At 48.7% G+C, this 27,996-nt stretch overlaps 2 protein-coding genes across 3 annotated transcripts in view; both read left to right on the top strand.

Annotated features, from left to right (window-relative positions):
* LOC125465551 (uncharacterized) overlaps positions 1-8,562 on the top strand; it is a 57,088-nt gene extending 48,526 nt beyond the window's left edge. For both annotated transcript variants that reach the window (XM_048559191.2, XM_048559190.2), the window contains one exon: positions 8,501-8,562. In XM_048559191.2, the coding sequence (XP_048415148.1) occupies positions 8,501-8,527 (27 nt within the window). In that variant the 3' untranslated portion in view covers positions 8,528-8,562. The remainder of the gene's footprint in view (positions 1-8,500) is intronic.
* A 13,956-nt stretch (positions 8,563-22,518) lies between these two features.
* Positions 22,519-27,996, top strand: part of LOC125465250 (mucin-2-like) — a 56,847-nt gene continuing 51,369 nt past the window's right edge. Inside the window, exon 1 of the mRNA XM_059638353.1 lies at positions 22,519-22,703. The gene's annotated coding sequence lies outside the window, so the exon portion shown is untranslated. The remainder of the gene's footprint in view (positions 22,704-27,996) is intronic.

Here is a 27,996-nt window from a genome sequence, read left to right as displayed (position 1 = left end):
TCGGCTACCACAAGATGCGATGGAATCAGATGAGACAAACATTGAGAGCAAAATCCTGGTTGATCCGGCACTCCGACCAAGAAGACGTCAGCCCAGCACCTCCAGGTGAACCCAAAGCTTGTACGTTACCAACAGTCTTCAAAGAGGGAGGTGTTGGGGATGTTTCCATCCCCAAGATCTGTGTCGTTTACTCACTGTAGACGGTTTGCTTTTTCTAAGGTTTGAGTTTCAGGTTTTTCGCACCATTTCCGCCATGTTGCTTTCCCGGCCGAATAGACCGCCAATCAATAAGCTCGCTTCTCATTGGCTGATGAACACTTAAGTACGCTACTCCGCATTTGATTGGTCGAGGTCATTCCTAATGTATAAATACAGACGAGTTGTGTCCATTTGGTGTCTTCGGACTGAGACAGTAAAAGCTTTTTTTCTAAAGGCCTCGTGTCCTCTCTTCCTGTAAGTTTGGGGTGTGACTCTACCTGGGGACTGGGGCTGTCCGCTATCATCTAGTGTCACCGTTCGCATCAGCTTGCGCCTAGTTATCCGCGTACAGTTGATCATACCTTGAGCCCATAGCTACTGAGGTACCGCGAAACATAACAAAAAGGAACCAATATCGTGTCAAGTTCCATTACGAGTGACTATAAGCTATTAGAGAAAGGGGGTGGAGAGATCCTAAGTAGTAGTGTAAATAGAAAGATAGATGAGAAGCATTCTGAAAAGAACAAGTTAATTAGACAGGTGAACATGTCAGAGAACAAAGTAACTGTGAAGAACTAAACTGCATTTATTTCATTACAAGGGGTCTTATAGATAATGTTGATGAACAGAGAGCATGTTTGGGAACATGGGATTGGAATGTCATGGTTATTGCTGAAACTAGCTGAGGGGTGATCAAAACTGGCAGCTCAATGTTCCAGGATTCAGATGCTGTTGGAAGGATAGAAAGGGAGACAAAGAGGATGAGGAATGCTGTTTTTGATTAAGGAAAACATTACTGTTGTAACCAGACAAGGTATTTCTGAATAATCGTCTCGTGAAAATCTATGGGTGAAATTAGAAATAAGGAATGATCACCTCGATGGGATTGTACTGTAGACCCCCAATAGTCAGAAGGAACTTGAGGAATGAGTATGTAGAGAGAGCTCAGACGTATGTAAGAATAATAAGGTTGTAATAGTAGGTGATTTTAATTTTCTAAACATTGACAGGTACTACCATTTTCAAAAGTTTAGATGGTGAAGAATTTGTTAAATGTGTTCAAGAAAATTTTCTTTAGCAATATGTAAATGTTCCTACTAGAGCAAAACTTCTCTTGGGTAATAAGGCAGGGCAAGTGACTGAAGTGACAGTAGGGGAACACATTGGATCTAGTGACCATAACTATTTCTTTTAAAATAATTATGGAAAAGGATAAGCCTTCCGTAAAAGTTAACTGTTTATTTGGCAAATTTTAATGGTATGAGGCATGAACTTTAAAAAGTTGATCGGAGTAGACCATTCACAGATAAAGGAATGTCTGATAAGTCAGAGGCTTACGAAGTGATAACGAGAGATCAGAGTCTTCTGTTCCTGTTAGAGTGAAAGGTCAGGCTAGTAGGATTAGAAATAAATGAATCTTTATTGAGGATCTAGTCAAGAATGAAAAAGAATCATATATTAGATATGGACTACTTGTTTCAAATGAATCTCTTGAAAAGTATAAAGAATGTAGGGGCATTCTTAAGAGGGAGATCACGAAGGCAAAGAGAGAATATGCGATAATCTTGCCAGAGAAAGTTAAGGATAATCCAAAGAGATTTTTCAGGTAAATTAAAAGCAAGAGAACAATTAGACAGAGATCTTAAAGATCAAAGAGGTCATCTTTGTGTTGAACCTGAAGAGCTGGGAAAGATATCAATTGAATATTTCACGTCAGTTTTTATTCTGGAGAAAGAAGTGGAGGCTACAGAACTTGGAAACAAATATTGATGTTTCAAAACAGTTCCTTGTACAAAAGAGGAAGTGTCCGAGGTCTTAAAAAATATAAAGGTGGATAAATCTCCAGGACCTGATTTAGTGTGTCCCAGGACATTGTGGGAGGTTATGAGGAAATTGCAGGGCCCTTTGCAGATGACTGGAGAGTGGTTAATGTTGTGCCTTTGTTTAAGAAGAGAATTAGGGAGCAGCCTGGGAACTATAGGACTGTGAGTCTGACTTCGGTGGTGGGTAAGTTGTTGGAGGTGACTCTGAAAGATAGGACTTATATGCATTTGGAGTGGCAGGCACTGATTAGGGATACGTTAACGTGGTTTTGTACAAGGGAGATCTTGTCTTACAAACTTGATTGAGTTTTTTTTGAGGAAGTAATTAAGAAGGTTAATGAGAGCGGCGGGGTGAACATTGTTTACTTGGGCTTTAGTAAAGCCTTTGTCAAGATTCCGCACAGTAGATCAGTTCCAAACATTTCCTTCTGAATGAAGAGTTTCCTCCACATCTTAGTTCTAAACGCCTTGCCTTTTACATCGAGACTGCTTCCCCTGGGTGTCGACCCCACAGCCATGAGAAACTTGCTTTCTGCACCTACTCTGTCCTCCCCTTTAAGAATTTTGAAAGTTTCAGTAAGAGAGCCTCATATTCTTCTAAACTGCAGACAGGTGATGGCCTAATGGTGTTATCACTAGACCAGCAATCAAGAAATTCCGCTAATATTCTGGGGACCTGCATTCAAATTCTGCCATAAAACCAGAGAAACGCTACTGCACAAAGGCAGGCATGTGTCCATGCTGAGCCAAAGAAAGATGCCTTTTAATTCCACCTACCTGCACACATCTCAAAGCCCTGCACCTTACAGCATCTAAGGTGCAGATCCAGGTACTTTTAAAAACAGTTTAGAGTCTCTGCCTCCACCACTAACTCATGCAGCAAATTCATGGCATTTAGAGACGACACGGTGTAGGGCTGGATGAACACAGCAGGCCAAGCAGCAACAGAGGAGCAGGAAAGTTGACATTTCAGGTCTAGATCCTTCTTCAGAAATAGGGGAGGGGAAGGGGATTCTGAAATAAATAGGGAGAAAGGTGGAGGCGGATAGAAGATTAATAAAGGAGAAGATAGGTGGAGAGAGGACAGACTGGTCAAAGAGGTGGGGTTGGAGCCAGTAACGGTGAGTGTAGGTGGGGAGTTGGGGAGATGATAGGTTGGTCCAGGGAGGATGGACAGGTCAAGGGGGCAGGATGAGGCTAGTAGGTAGGAGATGGGGGTGGGGCTTGACATGGAGGAGTAGATAGGTAAGGGAAGCGGGGATGAGCTGGGCTGCTTTTGGGATGCAGTCTGGGGAGGGGAGATTTTGAAGCTTGTGAAGTCCACATTGATACCGTTGGGTTGCAGGGTCCCCAAGCAATAATATGAGTTGCTGTTCCTGCAACCTTTGGGTGGCATCATTGTGGCACTGCAGGAGGCCCATGATGGACATGTCGTCTAAGGAATGGGAGGGGGAGTTGAAATGGTTTGTGACTGGGAGGTGCAGTTGTTTATTGCAAACCGAGCATAGGTGTTCTGCAAAAGCAGTCCCCAAGCCTCTGTTTGGTTTCCCCAATGTAGGGGAGGCCACGACGGAACAGCGGATACAGTATACCACATTATATGGTTCCCACCTATACCCACCACCCATATGGTCCCCACCTACTTTTCCTGGCTCTAACCCCACCTCTTTGACCTGTCTGTCTCCTCTCCACCTATCTTCTCCTGGTGGGGAAGCTGCTGGAGTAGATACTGAGGGATAGGAAGAAAATGGGCTTATTTGTGATAGGCAGAATGGTTTTGTGCAGGGAAGGTCATGTCTTACCAACTTGATAGAATTCTTTGAGGAAATAACAAAGTTGGTAGATGAGGGAAAGGCTGTAGATGTCATATACATGGACTTCAGTAAGGCGTTTGATAAGGTTCTCCATGGTAGGCTGACAGAGAAAGTGAAGTCACTTGGGGTCCACGGTGTACTAGCTAGATAGATAGAGAACTGGCTCGACAACAGGAGACAGAGTTGTTGTGGAAGGGTGACCAGTGGTGTTCCATAGGGATCCATGTTGGGACCACTGTTGTTTGTGATATTCATAAATGATCTGGAGGAAAGTATAGATAGCCCACTAGCAAGTTGCAGATGGCACTAAGATTGGTGGAGTAGCAGATAGTGAAGGGGACTGTCAGAGAATGCAGCAGAATATAGATAGATTGGAGAGTTGGGCAGAGAAATGGCAGATGGAGTTCAATCCAGGCAAATGCAAGGTGATGCATTTTGGAAGATCCAATTCAGGAGCGAACTATGTGGTAAATGGAAAACCCCTGGGGAAAATTGATTGCACAGAGAGATCTGGGTGTTCAGGTCCATTGCACCCTGAAGGTGGTAATGCAGGTGGATAGAGTGGTCAAGAAGGCATATGGAATGCTTTCATTCATCGGACAGGGTATCGAGTACAAGAGTTGGCAGGTCATGTTACAGTTGTATAGGACTTTAGTTTGGTCACATGTGGAATACTGCGTACAGTTCTGGTCGCCACTTTACCAAAATGATGTGGATGCGTTGGAGACTGTGCAGAGGAGGTTCACCAGGATGTTGCCTGGTATGGAGGGCGCTAGCTATGAAGAGAGGTTGAGTAGATTAGGATTATTTACATTAGAAAGACGGAGATTGAGGGGGAACCTGATTGAGGTCTACAAAATCATGAGAGGTACAGACACGGTGGATAGAAAGAAGCTTTTTCCCAGAGTGGGGGACTCATTTACTCGGGGTCACAGTTTCAAGGTGAGAGGGGAAAAGTTTAAGGGAGATATGCGTGGAAAGTTCTTTTCACAGAGGGTGGTGGATGCCTGGAACATGTTCCCGGCAGAGGCGGGCACAGTAGCATCATTTAAGATGTATCTAGACAGATACATGAATGGGCAGGGAGCAGAGGGATTCAGATCCTTGGAAAATAGGCGACAGGTTTAGGTCGAGGATCTGGATCGGCGCAGGCTTGGAAGGCCGAAGGGCCTGTTGCTGTGTTGTAATTTTCTTTGTTGTATCCGCCTCCCCCTTTCTCCCTATTTATTTCAGAATCCCCTTGCCCTCCCCCAATGAAGGTTGCAGGAACAGCAACTCATATTCTGCTTGGGAACCCTGCAGCCCAATGGTATCAATGTGGACCTCACAATCTTCAAAATCTCCCCTCCCACTACCGCATCCCAAAACCAGCCCAGCTCGTCCCGGCTTCCCTAACCTGTCCTTCTCCCCACCTATTCCCTCCTCCTGCCTCAAGCCCCACCCCCATCTCCTACCTACTAACCTCATCCTGCCCCCTTGACCTGTCCGTCCTCCCTATCTGACCTATCTCCTCCCTACCTCCCCACCTAACTCACTCACCTTTACTGGCTCAATCACCGCCTCTTTGACCAGTCTGTCTCCTCTATCCATCTTCTATCCGCCTCCACCTCTCTCCCTATTTATTTCAGAACTCCTTTCTCCTCTCCTGTTTCTGAAGAAGGGTCTAGACCCGAAACATCAGCCTTACTGCTCCTCTGATGCTGCTTGGCCTGCTGTGTTCTTCAAGCTCTACACCTTGTTATCTCAGATTCTCCAGCATCGGCAGTTCCTACTGTCTCATGGCATTTAGAACAATTGCTACTGAGTCTCAACGAAGAAATGAAATTGGACGGACCATTTGGCATCAGCCTAGGCACCAGTAATGACAGTGGCAAAAACAGCCCTGTCAACCTCACAAAGTCTCCTTACTAACATTTGAGGGCTGGTGCCAAAATTGGGGAAGCTGTCTCACAGGCTAGTTAAGCAAAAGCTTGGCATAATCATACTCAGATTTCCTTTCCTGAAGGTCAATAATGAATGAGATGGGTTTTTTTCCAACAACTGACAATGGTTTCATGGTCATTAGTAAATTATAAGTACCAGATATTTTTATTGAATTCACATTTCACTGTCTGCCACGAATTTGTTGCCTGAGTTTATGGTGGAGGCAGAGACTCTAAACTCCTATTAAACATGGGCAAGGAATGTACTGTCCTCCCTTGCCCAATGAATCAATGCTCCTTTATGTTGAACAACACTTGGAGTAAGCACTGAGGATGGCAAGGGTAGAAAATGCACTCTGGGTGCGAGATTTCAGTGTCCACCACCAGGAGTGGCACGCCAGCAGTACTACTAATTCAGCTGGGTCCTAAAGGACTTAGCTGTTAGACTGGGTCTGCAGCAGACAGTGAGGGAACCAACGAAAGGGCATAATGTACGTGACCACTAAATAGTCCTTGTGGAGATGAAGTCCCATCCTCACATTGAGAATATCCTCCATTGTATTCTGCAGCAGTATCACTGTACTAAATGGGACAGACTTCAAACATCTAGCAAACTCTGCATCCATGAGGCATTGTAGGCAATCAACAGCAGCAGAATCATACACCAATACAATCTGTCACCTCATGGCTTAGCATATCCCCACTCTATCATTACCATAAATCAGGGGATCAACCCTGGGTCAACAGGGAGTTCAGGAGGGTATGCCAGGAACAGAACTAGGCATGCCTAAAAGACATGTCAACGTGGTGAAGATACCAAACGGAACTACTAGTGTGTCAAACAGCATAAGCAGCAAGTGAGTGACAGGGCTAAGCTATTCCACAACCAATGGATCAGGTCTAAGCTCTGCAGTCCTGCCACTTCCAATTATGAGTGATGGTGGAGGAGGAGGCTCCACAACCATCCCCGTCTTCAAAGTTGGAAGAACCCAGGACATCACTGCAAGAGACAAGGGTGAAGCAGTTGCAGCAGTCAACACCAGAAATGCTTAGTGGATGATCCATCTTCGCCTCCTCCATTGGTCCACCACACCGCACTTACCAGTTTTCAGCCAATTTGATTCATCTGATGTGACACCAAGAAGTGGTTGGAAACCCTGGATAATGCAAAGGCTATGAGCCCTGACAGCATTCCAACAATAGTACTGAAAACTTGTGCTCCAGAACTTGCAGTGCCCACAGTTACGCTGTTTCAGTACAGCAACAACACTGGCATCTGTCTGACAATGTGGAAGATTGCACAGGAATGTCCTGTACACAGAAAGCAGAACAAATCCAATCCAACCAATTACCACCCTGTGTGCTCTTAATTATCGATAAAGTGATGCAAGTTGGATGGCTCAGTGGTTAGCTCTGCTGCCTCACACCTCCAGAGACTAGGGTTCCTTTCCAGCCTTGGATAACTGTCTGTCTGGAATTTCCACATTCTCCCCATAATTTTGTGGGTTTCCTGTAGGTACTCAGGTTTCTTCCCAAAGATGTGCAGGCAAGGTGGATTAATTATGGTAATTACAGGTATGCAGTGGGTGGGTGGGATGCTGTTTGAAGGGTTGATGCAGACACGATGGATCAAATGTCCCAAAAGCACTCTAGGGATTATATGATTCTACGAACAGTGCTATCAAGCAGTAACTGCTCAGCAGTATCAGCTTACCTATGCCCAGTTGGGGTACTATCTCCAAGATGCATTGCAGAAATTCACCAAAGATCCTTAGACAAATCTTCCAAACCTGTGATCACTTCTGTCAAGAAGGGCAACAGATACATGGGAACATCACCACGGCAAGTTCCCCTCTAAATTACACGTCATTCTGACTTGGAAATATACCAGCATTCCTTTACTGATGCTCAGTCAAAATCTTGGAATTCCCTCGTTACCAGTATAATGGGTCTACCTACAGCACATGGACTGCAGTGGTTCAAGAAGGCATCTCACCACCATCTTCTCAAGGGTAATTAGGAACAAGCAATAAATACTGGCCAGCCAGCAATGCCCATATCCCTCCAGTGAATAAAAAAGTTTGCCCAATCACTTCTCAGGTCAGCTTCATCATCCCAAGAATCCCTCTGTGCAACTATATATTCCATCAGGCATGGACCAGAACTGTACATAAAACTCCAGGTACAATCACCAGTGTTCTATACAATTGAAGCAAGATTTCTTTGTTCCTGCACTCAAATCCTCTTGAGATAGAAGCTAGCATACTGTTTGCCTTTGGAATTACTTGTTGCACCTGCTCCATAAAAGTCAGATGGCACAAACACCATTAGTTATTTTAATGTACAAATTATTTTAATTTTTTGGCCTGTCCCAGCTGATACAGGTAAATATCATCAGATATGTCACTCAGGGAAGGTAGTTAGAAGAATACATTACATAATGGAGAGTATGCAGTGACCAGCTCTACACTATTTATTCATGCATTATTATCACATCCAGCGTTATTAACAGCTACTTATGCCGAACTGACTCAGATGAGCCCAGTTTTAGGAGTAATCTCACTGGATATTAACTCTTGTATGGGCTGGACACTTCTTAATCGGCCCTACTTGAAAGAATAAATGTTAAGGGTCAGAAATTTTTAACATGTTCAATTGTCACACCACCAGTAAAGTCTAAAATTAAGCTTATTATATGTGATAAATTCAGAACTTTGATTGCTTGTTTTTTTTTGTTTTGCAGAAGGGCACAAGCTGCTTTGGGAGATAACTTCCTGCCTGTAGAGAGATCTGTTAAGATGGAACTAATCAATCTGTTTTATAATAAGTGCAGTTCTACAAAATCTGTTGTAAATTGTTTTGCCTGTTGATATGTTTTGCTGCATTGTTTTGACTTTTAAACTAACTTGAATAAAGATATTATTTCCATAATATGTTTACTGTATTTCCTGGCCCCCTCCTAGATGTGTATTAGCAGCGAACACATTTCTGCATTGCTGGCCTGTTGGCTCATACTCAAACATCGAAGAGACATATGTTTAAAACTATTTGACAGACTTGCTCAGGTCTGCTGCACAGGGAAAGAAATTACATCTGAAAGTTTACTTTCCATATATTTCAAGGATATGTTTGTAAAAAGTCAATCATAATGATATTGCTGTCAGACAGGATGGGTAATGGCAGTATTGGGAAGAAACTGTACTAACAAGTAAAGGTAACTAATCTACCTTATTTCACTGCTAAGCAATTATCCGATCATAAATTGCTGATTGCCAATAATGTTCTCAGATCACAGAAGAATGAAGGCAGTGAATAAACTTGGAATAGTACCCATCTGAAGTATGCATGTGAAGTTCTGTTCGTTTTACTGCTTTTTTTTCTTGTACGACCATTTAAGTATCCCACCAAAGAACATAATCTTGATCCTAATTCCTGTAGCACTCCATGTTGAAGTTCAGGATCATGTGATGAACTGTTGTACTTGCAGTCTTGCCTATCCTGTGGATGGGAATTGGCACCCTTGCTGAGGAGTTGTGAATGTTGCTTAACATTTTGCAATCATTGGCAAACATGCCTATTTCTGACCTCATGATGGAGGGAAAGTGATTAATGAAGTAACTGAAGATGATGGGCGTAGGACACTATCCTGAGGAACTCCTGCAGATGTGTCTTGGAGCTGAGATGATTGACTTCCAACAACACAACAGTTGAATAGAGAAAATTCCATCCCCTATTCCCAATTCCTCCGCATCTGCTCCCACAATGAGGCATTCCACTCCCGCACATCCCAGATGTCCAAGTTCTTCAAGGACCGCAACTTTCCCCCCACAGTGGTCGAGTACGCCCTTGACTGCGTCTCCCGCATTTCCCGCAACACATCCCTCACACCCCGCCCCCGCCACAGCCGCCCAAAGAGGATCCCCCTCGTTCTCACACCACCCCACCAACCTCCGGATACAACGCATCATCCTCCGACACTTGCGCCATCTACAATCCAACCCCACCACCCAAGACATTTTTCCATGCCCACCCTTGTCTGCTTTCCGGAGAGACCACTCTCTCCGTGACTCCCTTGTTCGCTCCACACTGCCCTCCAACCCCACCACAGCCGGCACCTTCCCCTGCAACCGCAGGAAATGCTACACTTGCCCCACACCTCCTCCCTCACCCCCATCCCAGGCCCCAAGATGACTTTCCACATTAAGCAGAGGTTCACCTGCACATCTGCCAATGTGGTATACTGCATCCACTGTACCCGGTGTCGCTCCCTCTACATTGGGGAAAACAAGCGGAGGCTTGGGGACCGCTTTGCAGAACACCTCCACTCGGTTTGCAATAAACAACTGCAACTCCCAGTCACAAACCATTTCCACTCCCCCTCCCATTCTTTAGATGACATGTCCATCATGGGCCTCCTGCAGTGCCACAATGATGCCACCCGAAGGTTGCAGGAACAGCAACTCATATTCCGCTTGGGAACCCTGCAGCCCAATGGTATCAATGTGGACTTCACCAGCTTCAAAATGTCCCCTTCCACCACCGCATCCCTAAACCAGCGCAGTTCGTCCCCTCCCCCCACTGCACCACACAACCAGCCCAGCTCTTCCCCTCCACCCACTGCATCCCAAAACCAGACCAACCTGTCTCTGCCTCCCTAACCTGTTCTTCCTCTCACCTATCCCTTCCTCCCACCCCAAGCCGCACCTCCATCTCCTACCTACTAACCTCATCCCACCTCCTTGACCTGTCCGTCTTCCCTGGACTGACCTATTCCCTCCCTACCTCCCCACCTATACTCTCCTCTCCACCTATCTTCTTTTCTCCATCTTCGGTCCACCTCCCCCTCCCTATTTATTCCAGAACCCTCACCCCATCCCCCTCTCTGATGAAGGGTCTAGGCCTGAAACATCAGCTTTTGTGCTCCTGAGATGCTGCTCGGCCTGCTGTGTTCATCCAGCCTCACATTTTATAATCTGTACCTCAAATCTGGTGAGCCACCCTAAGATTATATTCCTTAGACACCCTTGCCCAACACATTGATTACAGTCATGAAAGCTCCAGTTGTTCCAGAATTCACAGACTCGTATGGTACAGAATGCCAGATTTCCATTCCTGTATAGGTGAAACAATGCTCACTAAGTTCCCTTCTAAATGGGCTAACTCTAGTTTCATAATTGATCGCTGAACTTGATCCCACTTTAGAGCAGTTAAGTTCCCTCATCAGAGGAGTCTTGTGGAGAACTCAAGGTAATGTACCTGTCAGAAAATGTGTTATTTGTGATTGACCCAAGGATAGTAGTGCTATGCTAGAAGGATAGGTTTTTGACTGCAGGAATCAGAACAGAGATTTTGGCTAAGATAGGCAATAAGGTGACTAAAATTTTGTAGTTGTATGGCTTGAAAATAGAATTTTTCATAGAATCCCTTCATTGTGGAAGCAGGCCACTCAGCTCGAGTCACACTGACCCTCCGAAGAGCATACTAACTCCTTACCCTATTCCTATAATACTGCAAATGTATCGTCCCTTTTTAAAGGCAAAGGGACAATGTCCATTCAAAATAACTATTATATCAACAAGGACCAATTAGTTGAGTAATGAGGAGATCAAGGAGGCTAAAAATATCACAAGATTAAATCGGATAGGGCTGTTAGGAGAGGAACTGCAGTTTCAAGAGGTCTGCCTCCACTTGAAAGGGCTAAATGGAGTCTCAGTTTAGATTAGATTCCCTACAGTGTGGAAACAGGCCCTTTGGGGCAACAAGTCCACACTGCCCCTTGAAGCATCCCACCCAGACCCATCCCCCTATAACCTACACACCCCTGAACACTACGGGCAATTTAGCATGGCCAATCCACCTAGCCTGCACATCTTTGGACTGTCAGAGGAAACCCACGCAGACATGGAGAATGTGCAAACTCCACACAGACAATTACCTGAGGCTGGAATTGAACCCAGGTCCCTGGTGCTGTGAGGCTGCAGTGCTAACCACTGAGCCATCGTGCCACCCCACTGTTTAACCTTTGAGCCCACTCTGCCATTCCATATGTTTATGACTGAATCCATCTCACTATCCTGAGCTCACTGTCTTCCCATATGCTTTGATCCCTTCAGCCCTGAAAACTATATCAAATTCCTTGAAATCATTCAATGCTTTGGCCCCAATCATTTTCTGTGGCAGAGAATTTTACAAGCTCACTGTTGTTTGGATCATCTGAAAGGTTAGATTTGTGACAAGTTAGCATCCTCTCAGGACTGCACAGATATGTCAGCCTAGACTTCTATGCTTAAGAAATGAGTAAGACCTGAAGCCACAACCTTCCTGGCTGAGAGATCTGTGTCAACACAAAAACAAGTTGCTGGAAAAGTTCAGTAGGTCTGGCAGCATCTGTGAAGGAGAAAACAGAGTTAAAGTTTCGGGTCCAGTGGCCCTCAGAACTGATGGTGGTTGGGAAAACGTCAGTTTATATGCAGAAAATAGGGAGGTGGGTGGGGTAGGGAGTAAATGATAGGATAGAGCCCAAAGAGAGAGAAAGGCTGTTGGACAGGCAAAGGAGTTGCTAATGATCAGGCTGGGAGGGTGAGTCGTTAATGGGGACTGTCAGTGACTATCAACAGGGGGTGTGTAATGGCACGCTGTGTGGTAACAAGGACTGGTGCGTGGGGTAGGGGGCTGGGAAATTGGAGTGTTTAGCCCCAAAAATTATTGAACTCAATATTGAATCCGAAGGGCTGTAGGGTCCCCAAGTGGAAAATGAGGTATTGTTCCTCCAGCTTGCATTGGGCTTCGCCGGAACATAGCAGCAAGCCAGAGACAGAGGTGTTGGCCAGGGAGCAGGGTGGTGCGTTGAAGTGGCAGGCAACAGGTAGTTTAGGGTCTTTTTTGTGAGCACAATGTAGATGTTCTGTGAAGCGGTCACCAAGTCTAAACTTTGTTTCCCTAATGTAGAGGTTGTGAGCAGCAAATGCAGTAGACTAGATGTGAGTTTGCTCGCTGAGCTGGAAGGTTAGTTTTCAGACGTTTCATCACCATTCTAGGTAACATCATCAGTGAGCCTCTGACGAAGTGCTGGTGTTATGTCCCGCTTTCTATTTATCTGGTTAGGTTTCCTTGGGTTGGTGATGTCATTTCCTGCGTTGGTGATGTCATTTCCTTTTCTTTTTCTCAGGGGATGGTAGATGGGCTCCAAATCAATGTGTTTGTTGATGGAGTTCCAGTTGGAATGCCATGCTTCTAGGAATTCTTGTGCATGTCTCTGTTTGGCTTGTCCGAGGATGGATGTGTTGTCCCAATCAAAGTGGTGTCCTTCCTCATCTGTATGTAAGGATACGAGTGATAGTGGGTCATGTCGTTTTGTGGCTAGTTGATGTTCGTGTATCCTGGTGGCTAGCTTTCTGCCAGTTTGTCCAATGTAGTGTTTGTCACAGTTCTTGCAAGGTATTTTGTAGATGACGTTCGTTTTGTTTGTTGTCTGTATAGGGTCTTTTAAGTTCATTAGCTGCTGTTTTAGTGTGTTGGTGGGTTTGTGGGCTATCCTGATGCCAAGAGGTCCGAGTAGTCTGGCAGTCATTTTGGAAATGTCTAAGATGTAGGGGAGAGTGTTTATGGTTTCTGAGCCCGTTTTGTCTGTTTGTTTGGGTTTATTGCTGAGGAATCGGCGGACTGTGTTCATAGGGGACCCATTCTTTTTGAACAACAGCTAATGAACTTAAAAGACCCTATACAGACAACAAACAAAACGAACGTCATCTACAAAATACCTTGCAAGAACTGTGACAAACACTACATTGGACAAACTGGCAGAAAGCTAGCCACCAGGATACATGAACATCAACTAGCCACAAAACGACATGACCCACTATCACTCGTATCCTTACATACAGATGAGGAAGGACACCACTTTGATTGGGACAACACATCCATCCTAGGACAAGCCAAACAGAGACATGCACGAGAATTCCTAGAGGCATGGCATTCCAACCGGAACTCCATCAACAAACACATTGATTTGGAGCCAATCTACCATCCTCTGAGAAAAAGAACAGGAAATGACATCACCAACCCAAGGAAACCTAAACAGATAAATAGAAAGCGGGACATAACACCAAGTGCTTCGTTGGAGGCTCACTGTTGATGTTACCTAGAATGGTGACTGATTATCTGGGAACAAACCTTCCAGCTCAGTGAACCAGCTTACATCTGGAACAAAATAAAGACCCACTCTTTTATGGACCGAGAGGAGGACAGCGTGACTGTGTTGGAGGTGGAAGGAAGACGTCAGGTTGTCTGTGCACCCTTGCAATCGGTGGATCTTAATGCTGGCATTGGCCTAACACTGGTTCAGGGGAGCAGCCAACCTGCAACAATGGCTGCGGCAAGTGCTCGTGTCCCGGGTCAGGGGGTCCGGAACACCATCCGTGTTTCCGTGAAGAAGGTGGATGAAGGTGCACCTGTGGACCGCACCTTTTTCGTGAAGAGGGTCCTGTTGGACTGTTGTGGGTTCGCTGCTGCAGACATTTACTGCTTGCAGGATTTCCCTGGAGGAGGTCTTTACGATGTAACCTTCAGTGGTGCCAAGCTTTGCGAGCGCTTCCTGGAGGTATTCAAGGAGAAAGGAGGTGAGAACCCCCTCTCTGTATTGACTGCTGTCCTGCTGTTCGCGATGCCAGCGCAGAGGAGCCGTATGCTGACTGTACACATGTACAACCCGCATGTGCCAGCAGTTGATGTCCTGACCTTCCTTGGAAGGTACGTGAAGGTGGAAGGGGACCTAACCGACATAATGGACCCCTTTGGCATCTGGACCAGTAAGAGGCAGGTCAAGGTGACGCTGAGGATGAGCGCGGACAGGAACATTGTACACCCACCGTCCAGCTTCGCGATCGGCAGGAGCAAGGGCTACCTGACCTACGCAGGGCAACCTAAAGTCTGCCATGCCTGTGGTAGGTCACGTCACGTGGCGGCCGACTGCAAAGCCACCATCTGCAGGAACTGCAGGGAGGAGGGATACCTTGCAAGGGATTGTCCACAAGAGAAAAGCTGCAATCTTTGCGGGGAAGCGGGCCACCTCTATAGGGCATGCCCACAGCGGGGGACCACCTACGCCCAGGTCGTCGGCAGGGGCAATGCGGGGCCAGCCCCCCCGGAGGAGAGGAAGGCACCAGGGCCCAGCAAGGACCCCACTAATGTGCACGAGGGCCAGGTCGTGCAGGAGGGCCCTGCCTCGCAGGACGGGCCCGAGGCCAGCAAAGCACCCCTGCATGCTCCGCTCCCACGCCCCGACAACCCGGAGTCGATGGAGGCGGCGACAGGCGACCCAGGGGAGTGGACGAAGGTCCGGAAAGTGAGGAGGAAGGCGCACCAGCGGGCCCAGGCACCGCAACCATCAGGCGGGAAGAGGCAGCTACGGGGGGCTATAAGAGCTCCTCTGACAAGGTTACTTGGAGGAGGCCCGCCCAAAGCAGAAGCTAAAGATCTCAAGGGAGAAGGAAAGCAGCACCCCAATTCCAGGTGACGGGAGGCGTCCTGAGGGTCCCTCCGACACCCAGCCTCGTGCTGCTGGGGCCCTGAAGGCCCCCCCAGAACTTTCAGGCGGGAAGGAGGAAACAGCTCGTCCCCAGCCTGACCCAGAGCCGGACTCTCCTGCCTCCGTACCCCCGATGGGGGGATGCGACCCGGAAGGCAGCACGGACGGTTTCCTGAGCCTAGAGAGCATCCAGCAGTTAGCCCGGGCAATGTGCATGTAGGGACAGATGGAGGGGCCAGACCTTGGACTTGGGGAGGGTACTGTGGTCACTGCCCACAATGGGGGTACGAGTTGCGAGCATTAATGTGCACAGCATCAAGTGCACCGCAAGATGTGTGTCCACGTTGGCCTACCTGACCACCGTCAAGGCAGACCTCCTGTTTCTGCAGGAATGCGGGATACCGCACCTCAGCAGGTACGGGAAATGGTCCGGCGCCTGGACCTGTGGGCCTTCAATCTGGTCGGGGGGTAACAACTGTCGCTCCTCGGGCCTGGCTATTCTCCTGTGGGGGCGCAACTTCACCATCTCTCAAGTTCAGGAGGTGGTGGGGGGCGCCTACTAGTGGCTGACGTCACCTACAGGAACGCTCCCCTGAGGCTGATCAACGTGTACGCCCCAGCGGTACGGAGTGAGCGGTTGGCCGTCCTGCAGCGGCTTCCACCCCTGCTGGCCGCGTCCAGGCCGGTCATCCTAGGCGGAGACTTCAACTGCATCATCGATGCAGATGGAAGATCCAGCGTGGAGACAGCAGGTGGGGGGAGTCAACTGGACGTCACGTCCAGATTCTTGATGGGCATGGTGAAGGACGCCAAGCTGTTCGACGTCTTCAGCACCCCTGCAGACGGAGCGCTGCGGAGATATACCTGGTCGCGGCCAGACGGGTCTATTCGCTCAAGGATAGACTTCCTGTTTGTGTCACGGGTGTTCTCGGTCAGGTCACCGGCGTCAAGCCAGTCTTCTTCTCTGACCACTGCCTCCTGCTGGCCGACTGTCACTTACAGGACGACCAGACGGCCGGCAAGGAGATGTGGAAGCTCAACACGACTCTGTTGACCCCAGAGAACGTCGAGGAGCTTAAGAGGGAGTACGCCGGTTGGAGAACCGTGAAACCCCTCTTTGAGTCTCCGGGCGACTGGTGGGAGACGGTGAAGGAGAACATCAAGAGGTTCTTTGTCCTCAAGGGTGTTCGGAAGGCGAGAGAGAGGCGGGGAAAGCTGTCGCGACGCCAGAAAAGGGTGCAGAACCTGCTCCTTCTGCAGTTGATGGGGGCCGATGTCACGGAGGACCTCCGCGAGGTGAGGGGCCAGCAAGCCTCACTCTTCACCACGGAGGCCTCCAGGATAATCTTCCGGTCCAGGGTCCGCTCCGTGGAGCAGGACGAGACGTGCTCGCGTTTCTTCTTTCAGAAGGTGCACAAAGACAGCTCTGTGCTTAGCCGGCTGAAGGAGGACAATGGCTCGGTGATGTCGTCTCGGCCCGACATTTTGAGGATCAGCAGATCCTTCTATGCTGGACTGTACGACACAAAGCCCATGGACAGCACGGCCTCCGAGTCGTTCCTGTCATCTATCACGGAGGTTTTAGACGACGGCACAAGGGAGTGGCTGGACCGGCCGATATCCCTGGACAAGCTGACCAGAGCCTTCAAGTCCTTGGAGAGGAATAGGGCTCCCGGGAGCGACAGCTTACCGGTCGAGCTGTATTCCGCTCTGTGGGACCTGCTGGAGGTGTACAGTAGTGCGCTTCAGGCAGTGGAAATGTGCAAGTCCGTGAGGAAGGGCATCATCACCCTCATTTACAAGAGGAAGGGGGAGAGGGAAGAAATTAAGAATTGGCATCCCATTTCACTATTGAACGTGGACTACAAAATCCTGGCCAAGGTCATAGCCAACCGGGTCAGGTCTGTCCTGGACTCGGTGATTCACCCTGACCAATCCTGTGCTGTGCCAGGCAGGAAGATCGCTGAGAGCCTCGCGCTCATCAGGGATACGATTGCCTACGTGCAGGACAGGCTGGTGGACACCTGCCTCATCAGCCTGGACCAGGCGAAGGCCTTCGACAGGGTCTCTCATGCTTACATGAGGGACGTCCTCTCCAAATTGGAGGTCGGGGAGGGCATCCGGATTGGATCCGGCTGCTCTACACCAACATCGTTAGCGCAGTCTCGATCAACGGGTGGGAATCGGACAGTTTTCCCGTCAGATCTGGAGTCAGGCAGGGCTGCCCGCTCTCTCCTGCCTTGTTCGTATGCTGTGTGGAGCCCTTCGCCGCATCCATCAGGAAGGACGTGAGCCTGAAGGGCGTGACTATCCCAGGCAGCGGAGGCCTTCAGGTCAAGACCTCCCTGTACATGGACGACGTCGCCGTCTTCTGCACCGATCGTCGGTCGGTGAGTAGGCTGTTGGACATCTGCGGCCGGTTTGAACTGGCCTCGGGTGCCAAAGTCAATAGGGGTAAGAGCGAGGTCATGTTCTTCGGGAACTGGGACGACCGCTCCTTCATCCCCTTCACCGTCAGGACAGACTACCTCAAGGTGCTGGGTGTTTGGTTCGGTGGAGCTGGGGCGTGCACTAAGACTTGGGAGGAGCGTATCAGCAAACTGAAGCAGAAGCTGGGAAGGTGGACGCTCCGGTCCCTCTCCATCGCGGGTAAGAACCTGGTTGTCAGGTGCGAGGGGCTTTTGGTACTGTTGTATGTGGCGCAGGCCTGGCCTATTCCCTGGACCTGCGCCGCCGCTGTCACCCGGGCCATCTTCCACTTCATTTGAGGGTCGAGGATGGACCGGATCCGCAGGGACACCATGTACAAAGACTTGGAAAATGGGGGAAAGAGCGTACCGAACGCCACCCTCGCCCTGACTGCTACCTTTGTGTGCGGCTGCATCAAGCTGTGCGTAGATCCTCAGTACGCAAACACCAAGTGTCACTACTTTCTGAGGTTCTACCTGTCCCTGATGTTGCGAAGGATGGGCCTGGCCTCGTTGCCGCGGAACGCTCCGAGTAGTTGGACCGTCCCGTACCACCTGTCCTTCATGGAGAAATTTTTGAAAGGAAACAACATTGACCACAAGGCCGTCAGGCAGTGATCAACACGTAGTATCCTCAGGACCCTTCGGGAAAAGGAGAGGGTGGATCCCGTCGTGTGGTTCCCCAAGCAGACTGCCAAAGTCGTTTGGCATCATGCCTTATCGCCGGAACTTTCAAACAAGCACAAGGACATTGCTTGGCTGGCGGTGAGAGGGGCTCTGCCAGTGAGATCCTTTATGCATGCCAGGAATCTCTGCGCCACCGCATGCTGCCCTCGAGGCGGCTGCGGCGGGGACAAGACTGTCAATCACCTCCTTCTGGAGTGTGCCTATGCGCAGGAGGTCTGGAGGGGGATGCAGTGGTATTTGTGCTCTACGGGCTGTTTCCCGGGACGCACACCGAGACCAACATCAACTGCGCCTCGAGGACCATCAATGCGGTGAAAGACGCTCTTTGGTCTGCCCGCAACTTGCTGGTCTGCCAGCTGAAAGAACTGACCCCGACCGAATGTTGCAGACTGGCGCACTCCAAGGTCCAGGGCTACGTGCTGAGGGACGCGCTAAAGCTTGGGGCAGCTGCCGCCAAGGCGCGGTGGGGAAAGACCACGGTATGAAACCTCTCGTCCAAAATGGAAAAAAGGGCCCTATCTGGTACCTGGGCCCAGCTGGCGCCTTCCCCAACTGGTCAGGGGGCCAACTGGGACTGTGTGGGGAGACGACTGCCGGGGTATTTTCTTTGCTTTGTTTTCTTCTTGTTTGTTTCTTTTCCTTTAGTTGGTGTACGTACCCCCTGGGTAACCCAGAGCGGCTTGCATGACTGGGTAGGTGTATAAATATGTTTTAATTTTTGTACATCTTATGAATAAAGTATATTTTTTCAAATAAAAAAAAGGTGACGAAATGTCTGAAAACTAACCTTCCAGCTCAACAAGCAAACTCACATCCAGAACCTCAACCTGAGCTACAAATCCTCTCAAAACTCGCCAGCAGTAGACTAAATTCTGGGAAGTGCAGATGAAGTGTTCACTTGGAAGGTATGTTCAGGCCCTTGGATTCTTTGGAGGGAGGAGGTAAATGGGGAGGTGTTGCAACTTCGCTGGTTACAGGGGAAGGTGCCTTAGGGCCATGGGGAAATGTTGGGGGTGAAGGAAATGTGGACCAGGGTTTCCTGAAGGGAACAGCCCCTGCAGAAGGTGGACAGGGGAGGGGAGGGGAATATGTGTCTGTTGGTGGCATCTTGCTGAAGGTGGCGGAAATGGTGTCTGATGATCTTCTGGATGTGGATGCTGGTGGGATGGTAGTGAGGATAAGGGGCACCCTATCGCTGTTGGGAAGAGAAGGGGTGAGGGCAGGAGCGCAGGAGATGGGTCAGATTTGGTTGAGGGCCCTGTTGACAATGGAGCAGGGGAATCCTCAGTTGAGGAAGAATGTGAATATTTCGGAGGCCCCCTTGTCAAAGTTGGCCTGATCTGACAGAGACAGAGGAAATGAGAGAATGGGATGGTGTCTTAACAGGAAGTGGGGTGTGAGGATGTACAGTCCAGGTAGCTATGGGAGTCAGTGCATTTATAATGGATATTAGTGGCCAGTCTCTCCCCAGAAATGGAAACAAATGTCGTAGAAGGGAAGGGAGGAGTCAGAGATAGATCAGGTGAAAGTGAGGGCAGGGTGGAAATTGGAGTTGAAATCGATGAAGTTTTCGAATTCCAGACAAGAGAGGGCAGCAGCACTGATGATCTCATCGATGTATTGGAGAAAGAATTGTGGGTGGGGGCCGGAATAGGACTGGAACAAGGAATGTTCCTCATACCCCATGAAGAGACAGGCATAACTGGGGCCCATGTGGACACCCATGGCAACCCCTCTTACCTGAAGAAAATGAGAGGAGTTGAAAGAGAAGTTGTTGAGGTTGAGGACAAGTTCAGCCAAGCAGAGGAGGGTGGTGGTGGGTGGGGATGGTTCAGGTGTTTGCTCCAGGAAGAAGCGGAGAGCCCTAAGACGCCCTGGTGGGGAATTGACCTGTAAAGGGATTGCATGTCCATGGTAAAGAGGAGGTGGTTGGAACCAGCAAACTGGAAGTTTTGAAACCGGCGTAAGGCATCAAAGGAATCATGGATGTATGTGGGTAGGGGTTGGGCCGGGGGGAGAAAACTGAGTCAAGGTAGGAAGAGATGAGTTCTGTGGGGCAGGAGCAGGCTGAAACAACGGGTCTGCCTGGACAGTCCTTTTTGTGGATTTTTGGCAGGAGGTTGGAAAGAGCTGTGCGAGGTTGGGGGGCTATCAGCTTGGAAGTGGAGTTGGGGCGGGGGAGATCACCGAATGAAATGAGATCAGTTACCGTAGTAGGTACAATGGCCTGATGTGCCATGGTGGGCTCATGGTCCAGGGGGTGGTACAAGGACGCATCTGAGAGCTGGCACTGACCTTCTGCGAGTTAGAGGTCAGTACTCCAGACAACAACAGCACCACCCTTATCAGCAGGTGTGACAACAAAGTCAGGGTTGGATCTGAGTGCACAGAGTGCAGTCGGTTTGGAGGGAGATAGGTTGGATTTGGTGAGGGGGCAGCAAAATTGAGGCAACTAATGTCACATCAACAGTTCTCAAATGAAAAGATCAGGTGCAGGTAAAAGGCAGGAGGGAGGTGTCCAGGTGGAGGGAGAGTGTTTGAACTGGGCAGAGGTGTCTGTGGGACAGGGAGAGGTCTCTCGTCCAAAGAAATGGGCACGGAGACAAAGACAGCGGAAGAAGAGTTTGATGTCACGTTGTGCTCGAAATTCGTTAAGGTGAGGAATCAGAGGAATAAAGCTGTATCAGAGATAATAGGAACTGCAGATGCTGGAGAATCCAAGATAATAAAGTGTGAGGCTGGATGAACACAGCAGGCCAAGCAGCATCTCAGGAGCACAAAAGCTGACGTTTCGGGCCTAGACCCTTCATCAGAGAGGGGGATGGGGTGAGGGTTCTGAGATAAATAGGGATAGAGAGGGAGGTAGACCGAAGATGGATAGAGGAGAAGATAGGTGGAGAGGAGAGTGTAGGTGGGGAGGTAGGGAGGGGATAGGTCATTCCAGGGAGGACGGACAGGTCAAGGAGGTGGGATGAGGTTAGTAGGTAGATGGGGGTGCGGCTTGGGGTGGGAGGAAGGGATGGGTGAGAGGAAGAACAGGTTAGGGAGGCAGAGACAGGCTGGGCTGGTTTTGGGATGCAGTGGGCCTCTCACCCATCCCTTCCTCCCACCTCAAGCCGCACCTCCATTTCCCACCTACTAACCTCATCCCACCTCCTTGACCTGTCCGTCCTCCCTGGACTGACCTATCCCCTCTCTACCTCCCCACCTATACTCTCCTCTCCACCTATCTTATTTTCTCTCCATCTTCGGTCCGCCTCCCCCTCTCTCCCTATTTATTCCAGAACCCTCACCCCATCCCCCTCTCTGATGAAGGGTCTAGGCCCGAAACGTCAGCTTTGGTGCTCCTGAGATGCTGCTTGGCCTGCTGTGTTCATCCAGCTCCACACTTTGTTATCTTATTACAGAGGAATAAAGCTGATACCTTTGCTGAGTACAGAGTGTTCAGCACCAGAGACAGGAAGGTTAGGAGGGATGGTGAATACCCGATAGGAGGTGGGGGTTTGGGGGAGGGGATAGAGTCAGAGGGAAGGTGAGGAGAGGAAGGTTCCAGAGGGCCATGGGTATTTTCGAGTCCCTCCCATCTCCAGCCCCCTACCCCACACACCGGTCCTTGTTATCACATAGCCTGCCATTACACACCCGCTGTTAGTCACTAACAGTCCCCATTAACAACTGCCCGCCACCCCCCCCCCCCCCCCCACCCCGCCGCAACTTGATCGTTAGCAACTCCTTTGTCCAACTGTCTTTCTTTTTCTTTGGGTCTATCCTATCATTTACTCCCTACCCCACCCACCTCCCCATTTTCTGCATATAAACTGACGTTTCCCAGCCACACTGCCAGACCTGCTGAGCTTTTCCAGCAGCTTTGTTTTTGTTCCTGATTTCCAGCATCCGCGGTTCTTTCGGTTTTTATCCGTGTGCTAGGTTGAGAAGTATGGAACTGAAAGGGTTACAGGACAGACACAGAGAGAGAGAGACACACACACACACACCATGGGTGAATGCACGGCTGGGGGTGCTGAGGATTAGTGTATTGTGAGGTGGCTGCCCCAGTGCCTCAATGAGGGGATTCCCGAATGTCTGTCGCGTCTTCTGCCTGTTTGCTGTGGTTAGACAAAAAGCAGTTTTCACAACGAAAAGATGCGAGTTCTGAACTGGAGAGCGCGTCCTGTTCCTAAGCAACCGTGCCTGTAACAGAGGAGGTAGAGCTGGTCTCAGGGAGTGAAGTCCCATACTACTGTCACTGCAGGGCACTGCGCCAGGTAATGTCATTTCAGTTTGTTGCCTGTTTGTCTAATAGGTTTCATAAACTAACCGTGGCGATTGAACCGATTTCTCGGTCTGTTTACTTTCCGCTGGGGGGGGAGGTTTGCTCCAAATGAAGAGTTTTTCTGTTGATCCAAAGTTCTGTGCCTTCGATGTTGAATATTGACACATTGTCGCCTACGAAAGAAAAAAAGGATGTCCCCCCCCCCCACTCCGTTTAAAAATCCACTAGACTAAGAAAAATATTTAAAGAAATCCTAAGAAAATTTCGTTACAAGTTTGGGTTCAAAGAAGTTCCAGATTCCAGTGCCCTCGGCCAGCTGCAGAGGTGTGTGCTCCCAGCTCCAATCTCGGTAACATACCCACTGCGGCGCCTGCAGGAGCAGCATGGCTAGTGCTTCCTCTGACGCTTCAGAGCTCTCCACCACAGAGGTAACAGAGATAATAAAATGTGAGGCTGGATGAACACAGCAGGCCCAGCAGCATCTCAGGAGCACAAAAGCTGACGTTTCAGGCCTAGACCCTTCATCAGAGAGGGGGATGGGGAGAGGGAACTGGAATAAATAGGGAGAGAGGGGGAGGTGGACCGAAGATGGAGAAAAGAAGATAGGTGGAGAGGAGAGTATAGGTGGGGACGTAGGGAGGGGATAGGTCAGTCCAGGGAAGACGGACAGGTCAAGGAGGTGGGATGAGGTTAGTAGGTAGGAGATGGAGGTGCGGCTTGGGGTGGGAGGAAGGGATAGGTGAGAGGAAGAACAGGTTAGGGAGGCAGAGACAGGTTGGTCTGGTTTTGGGATGCAGTGGGTGGAGGGGAAGAGCTGGGCTGGTTGTGTGGTGGCGTGGGGGGAGGGGACGAACTGCGCTGGTTTAGGGATGCGGTGGCGGAAGGGGACATTTTGAAGCTGGTGAAGTCCACATTGATACCATTGGGCTGCAGGGTTCCCAAGCGGAATATGAGTTGCTGTTCCTGCAACCTTCGGGTGGCATCATTGTGGCACTGCAGGAGGCCCATGATGGACATGTCATCTAAAGAATGGGAGGGGGAGTGGAAATGGTTTGCGACTGGGAGGTGCAGTTGTTTATTGCAAACCAAGTGGAGGTGTTCTGCAAAGCGGTCCCCAAGCCTTCGCTTGGTTTCCCCAATGTAGAGGAAGCCACACCGGGTACAGTGGATGCAGTATACCACATTGGCAGATGTGCAGGTGAACCTCTGCTTAATGTGGAAAGTCATCTTGGGGCCTGGGATAGGGGTGAGGGAGGAGGTGTGGGGGCAAGTGTAGCATTTCCTGCGGTTGCAGGGGAAGGTGCCAGGTGTGGTGGGGTTGGAGGGCAGTGTGGAGCGAACAAGGGAGTCCACCTTTTGACCTGTCCGTCTTCCCTGGACTGACCTTCGGTCCATCTTCGGTCCGCCTCCCCCCTCTCCCTATTTATTCCAGTACCCTCACCCCATCCCCCTCTCTGATGAAGGGTCTAGGCCCGAAACGTCAGCTTTTGTGCTCCTGAGATGCTGCTGGGCCTGCTGTGTTCATCCAGCCTCACATTTCATTATCTTGGATTCTCCAGCATCTGCAGTTCCCATTATCACAGAGGTAACGGAGCTCCTTTTTGACTATCCAGTGGCTATAATCCCACCCCAACTTGCAACACCCAAGAGTGACCATAGAATCCTACACAAGGAAGCAGCAGGCCATTTGGCCCAGCGACTCCGTGCTGGCCCTCTGAAGGACATCCCACTCCCATATCCTATCCCTGTAATCCTGCATTTCCCATGGCTAACCCACCTAACCTGCACATCCTTGGACTGTGGGAGGAAACCAGAGCACCCAGAGGAAAGCCACATAGACAGACACAGGGAGAACGTGGCTGGAGTCTGACCTGGGTCTCTGGCTCTATGAGGCAGTAGTGCCAACCACTGAGCCACTGTGCCACCCAACAGTTGGTGACACAGCCAGTGATAAGAAATGAATGTCATTGATAGCGGAGTTAATGTGAGAGTTGCAGTGAAACGAGACCTAGCACTTACTCAGTTGGTTGGCTATAGATGTCTTGGCATCCCCTCAGGAGTGGTCCCAGGATTCTTTCTTCTCAGGGAATGATGATCCAAATGTCAGGCACCCCACCATCTATCTTTCTACGTTATATGGGCCATTTTCTCCTGCTGTGACAGCAAAGGAGGGATTGAGTGCGATGGAATAGCTGTATATGCTGGTGCTGTTTGGTGAATGGCGGTGAGGTTTCCCAAGTGAAATAGCAGGCACTACAGAGGACATGCAGGGTCAGTAGCTGTTAGATCTCATATTTTCTAATGAGAGTCTGAGTTGGGTGGTAGATTCAGGTACAACTATATTTTGGTACAACTTCAGATTTTCTTAGCAGTATGTCATATGCAGAGCTTCGGAATATCTTAACATACACGGTGGCTCTGCGGTTAGCATTGCTGTCTCTCAGCACCAGGGACCCAGGTTTGATTCTAGCCTTGGGTGATTGTCAGTGTGGAGTTTGTACATTCTCCCCGTGTCTGCGTGCACCTCCAGGTGCTCCAGTTTCCACCCACAGCCCAAAGATATGCAGGCTAGGTGGATTGGCCATGCTAAGTTGCCCAGAGTATCTAGGGTGGGGAGTGGGTCTGGGTGGAATGATCTTTGGAGGTTGGCATGGACTCGATGGGCCAAATGGCCTGCTTCTGCACTGTAGGGATTCTATGATCTATGGTGCATTTTAAACTTCACTTACACCCCCAACCCACTCTTATCCACTGCGCCCGCGCCCCCCTCTTGATTACTGTTGCCCAGTGGAGCCAAGTTATCCCTTTGTAATTGGCTCTTTGGACAGCACTTTTTACAATTCAAGCCCACCACAGCATAACAACAAAGAGATGGACAGGCTTGTAGTCCACCCCCAGTCCTTCATGATGTTTTCCAGACTCTTATCTCCCTTCTGGAGGCTTTTCACAATGGATACTGTATTCAAGTAACATTTGCCAGCTGCACCTTGTTAACTGGCAATTAATTGGATACTTGCCTATCCCTTTCGGACCTTATTCATTTCTTGCTACAGTGATATTGGGGACTGCTTTTACCATCTGAAACTGGTTTAAAACTTTTCCTTTCATGATTTTAATGATCCTTTTGCAAAACCAGTTTGACAAAATTTGCTCTGGTCTCCAACCCTAAAGTTTGTGCACGACCTCGGCTAGACTGAGAACCTGTACCAGGGAACCTTTACGTATTTAGGGTACAACTTCAGTTCCATTCACTTATGAGAAGCAGCTGGTTCAGTTACAGTGATTGTAGTAAAAAGCTCAGACCCAAGCTTGATGGGTGAAATTGGCTGAGACAGAATTACCTACATTGGTTTTTGATTAGAAAATGGCTGCCTGAGTGAACTCTTAATTGAATATCTGAATATCTTTCAAGAAGGTCTAGGGTCAACAGTCCTTGGATAAGCATATGGATAATGATAGTGTGGGGGAGGGGCTTAGATTAGTTCACAGACTGGCACAACATCGAGGGCCGAAGGGCCTGTTCTGTGCTGTATTGTTCTATGTTCTATGTTCTATACCCCTATAATTATTGATTAAACAACTAATTAGTGGAAGGTGTTCTTCTTATGCATACTACATTAATCAAATGTTAAAATCTGTGTCCTATGCGTCAGCTGTTACTGTTAAAGCTGCTATTATTAAAACTATGTTAATCAAATGTTAAATGTTACTATCTATTTCTAATGCACATTCAGTAAGCTTGAGTAATTGCTATAATCTATGTCTTATGCACATTCAGCAACCTTGGGCAAATGTTACTGTCAGCCCTGTTCTGCTACATTAGCCATGGGCGGCTGTCTGCCATTTTGTGCTGCTCAGTTACGGGCAGTCCTAACAACAGTGTGGGGATGTTGGAGTGAGTGAGGGAGCCTGGGAAGATGCAGCAAGCACCAGTGAGAGTGATAGTATAAGTCGTTGGCGGTAGGTACGTGCAGTAGCAGGGATAGACTGAGTGTCAGATAGAAGAGAGGTGTGTGACTCTTACCCTGGTAGTGGAGATCATTGACCTCCCTGCACTGCTGGGTATCCCTCTGAATATTGAAGACCACACTGACCCTTATAGAGCCATACTTCATAAAAACAGACCCTTTGGTCCAACCGATCTGTGTCAACCATAATCTCAATCTAAACTAGTCCCACCTGCTTGTGTATGGCCTATGTCTCTCCAAACATTTCTTATTCATGCACTTATCGAAATGTCTTTTAAATGCTGTAACTGTACCTGCATCCACCACTTCCTCTGGTAGTTTATTCCACACATGATCCACTCTCTGGAGTAAAAGAAAAAATGCCCCTCATGTCTTTGTAAAATCTTTCTTCTCTCCCTTAAAATATGTGCCCCCTAGTCATGAAATCCCCACACCCTAGGGAAAAGACACTTGCCATTCTCTTTATCGCTACCCATCATGATTTTAAAGCCTCTACAAGGTCACCCCTCCCACGCTCCAGCAAGAGAAGCACCAGCCTATCCAGCCTTTCTTTATAATTCCGACTCTTCATTCCTGTCAACATCCTTGTAAATCTTTTCTGAACCCTCTCCAGATTAATAACATCCTTGTGGCAACCTCAGTACAAGGCGGTGGAGCTCTGGTGTTGTATTTTCTCTGCTGGTCTTCCAGAAAAAGGACATCACTCCTTTACATGACCCCATTCAGCAGGCCCTCCAGGTTCCTGTCAAAGAATTGTGGCCCGATTTCTTTTTGTTCAATATCCTTTCATTAGACTGGAATGGAACAAGGCAGCTTTGGAATGTCAGTGTTATCCTTATGCACAATGGCCTTCCCAAATGATGTGGGTGCCAAGGATGCCGGTCTATGTCAGAATACAGTGAATGACAAGTTTCTCTGGGTATGGTGAGTGGTAGAATCTGGCTGTCATCAGACGACAGGGGTAAAATGGTACCTAATGAGGTGAGTTCGGGATTACAGCAAAACCTTTTGCTAGGTCCCTTGAAGAGAAACCCTCCATGAAACTTGACATAATTAACACTCTGCCAAAATATTGTAAGATTCAGTCCAGTGAGTTTCAAATAATCTGCAAAATTGAAATCAACTGTTCAACTATCAACATCAATGCTATCAGTAACCTCTGCTGTAATAACTGTAATATTCAACACTTTGCTCTTTGTGAACAATACAGAAACTGATCCATATGTCTTTTATTTTAATCTTTATTCTTTTGGACTCACCTCTTAATTCAAAGCAGTGAATTTGCATGTTGCATTACTAATTCCTCTCACATTTAGT

Source organism: Stegostoma tigrinum, chromosome 29, assembly GCF_030684315.1.
Source record: "Stegostoma tigrinum isolate sSteTig4 chromosome 29, sSteTig4.hap1, whole genome shotgun sequence".
Lineage (NCBI taxonomy): Eukaryota > Metazoa > Chordata > Chondrichthyes > Orectolobiformes > Stegostomatidae > Stegostoma > Stegostoma tigrinum.
This window is presented reverse-complemented; position numbering and strand designations above follow the sequence as displayed.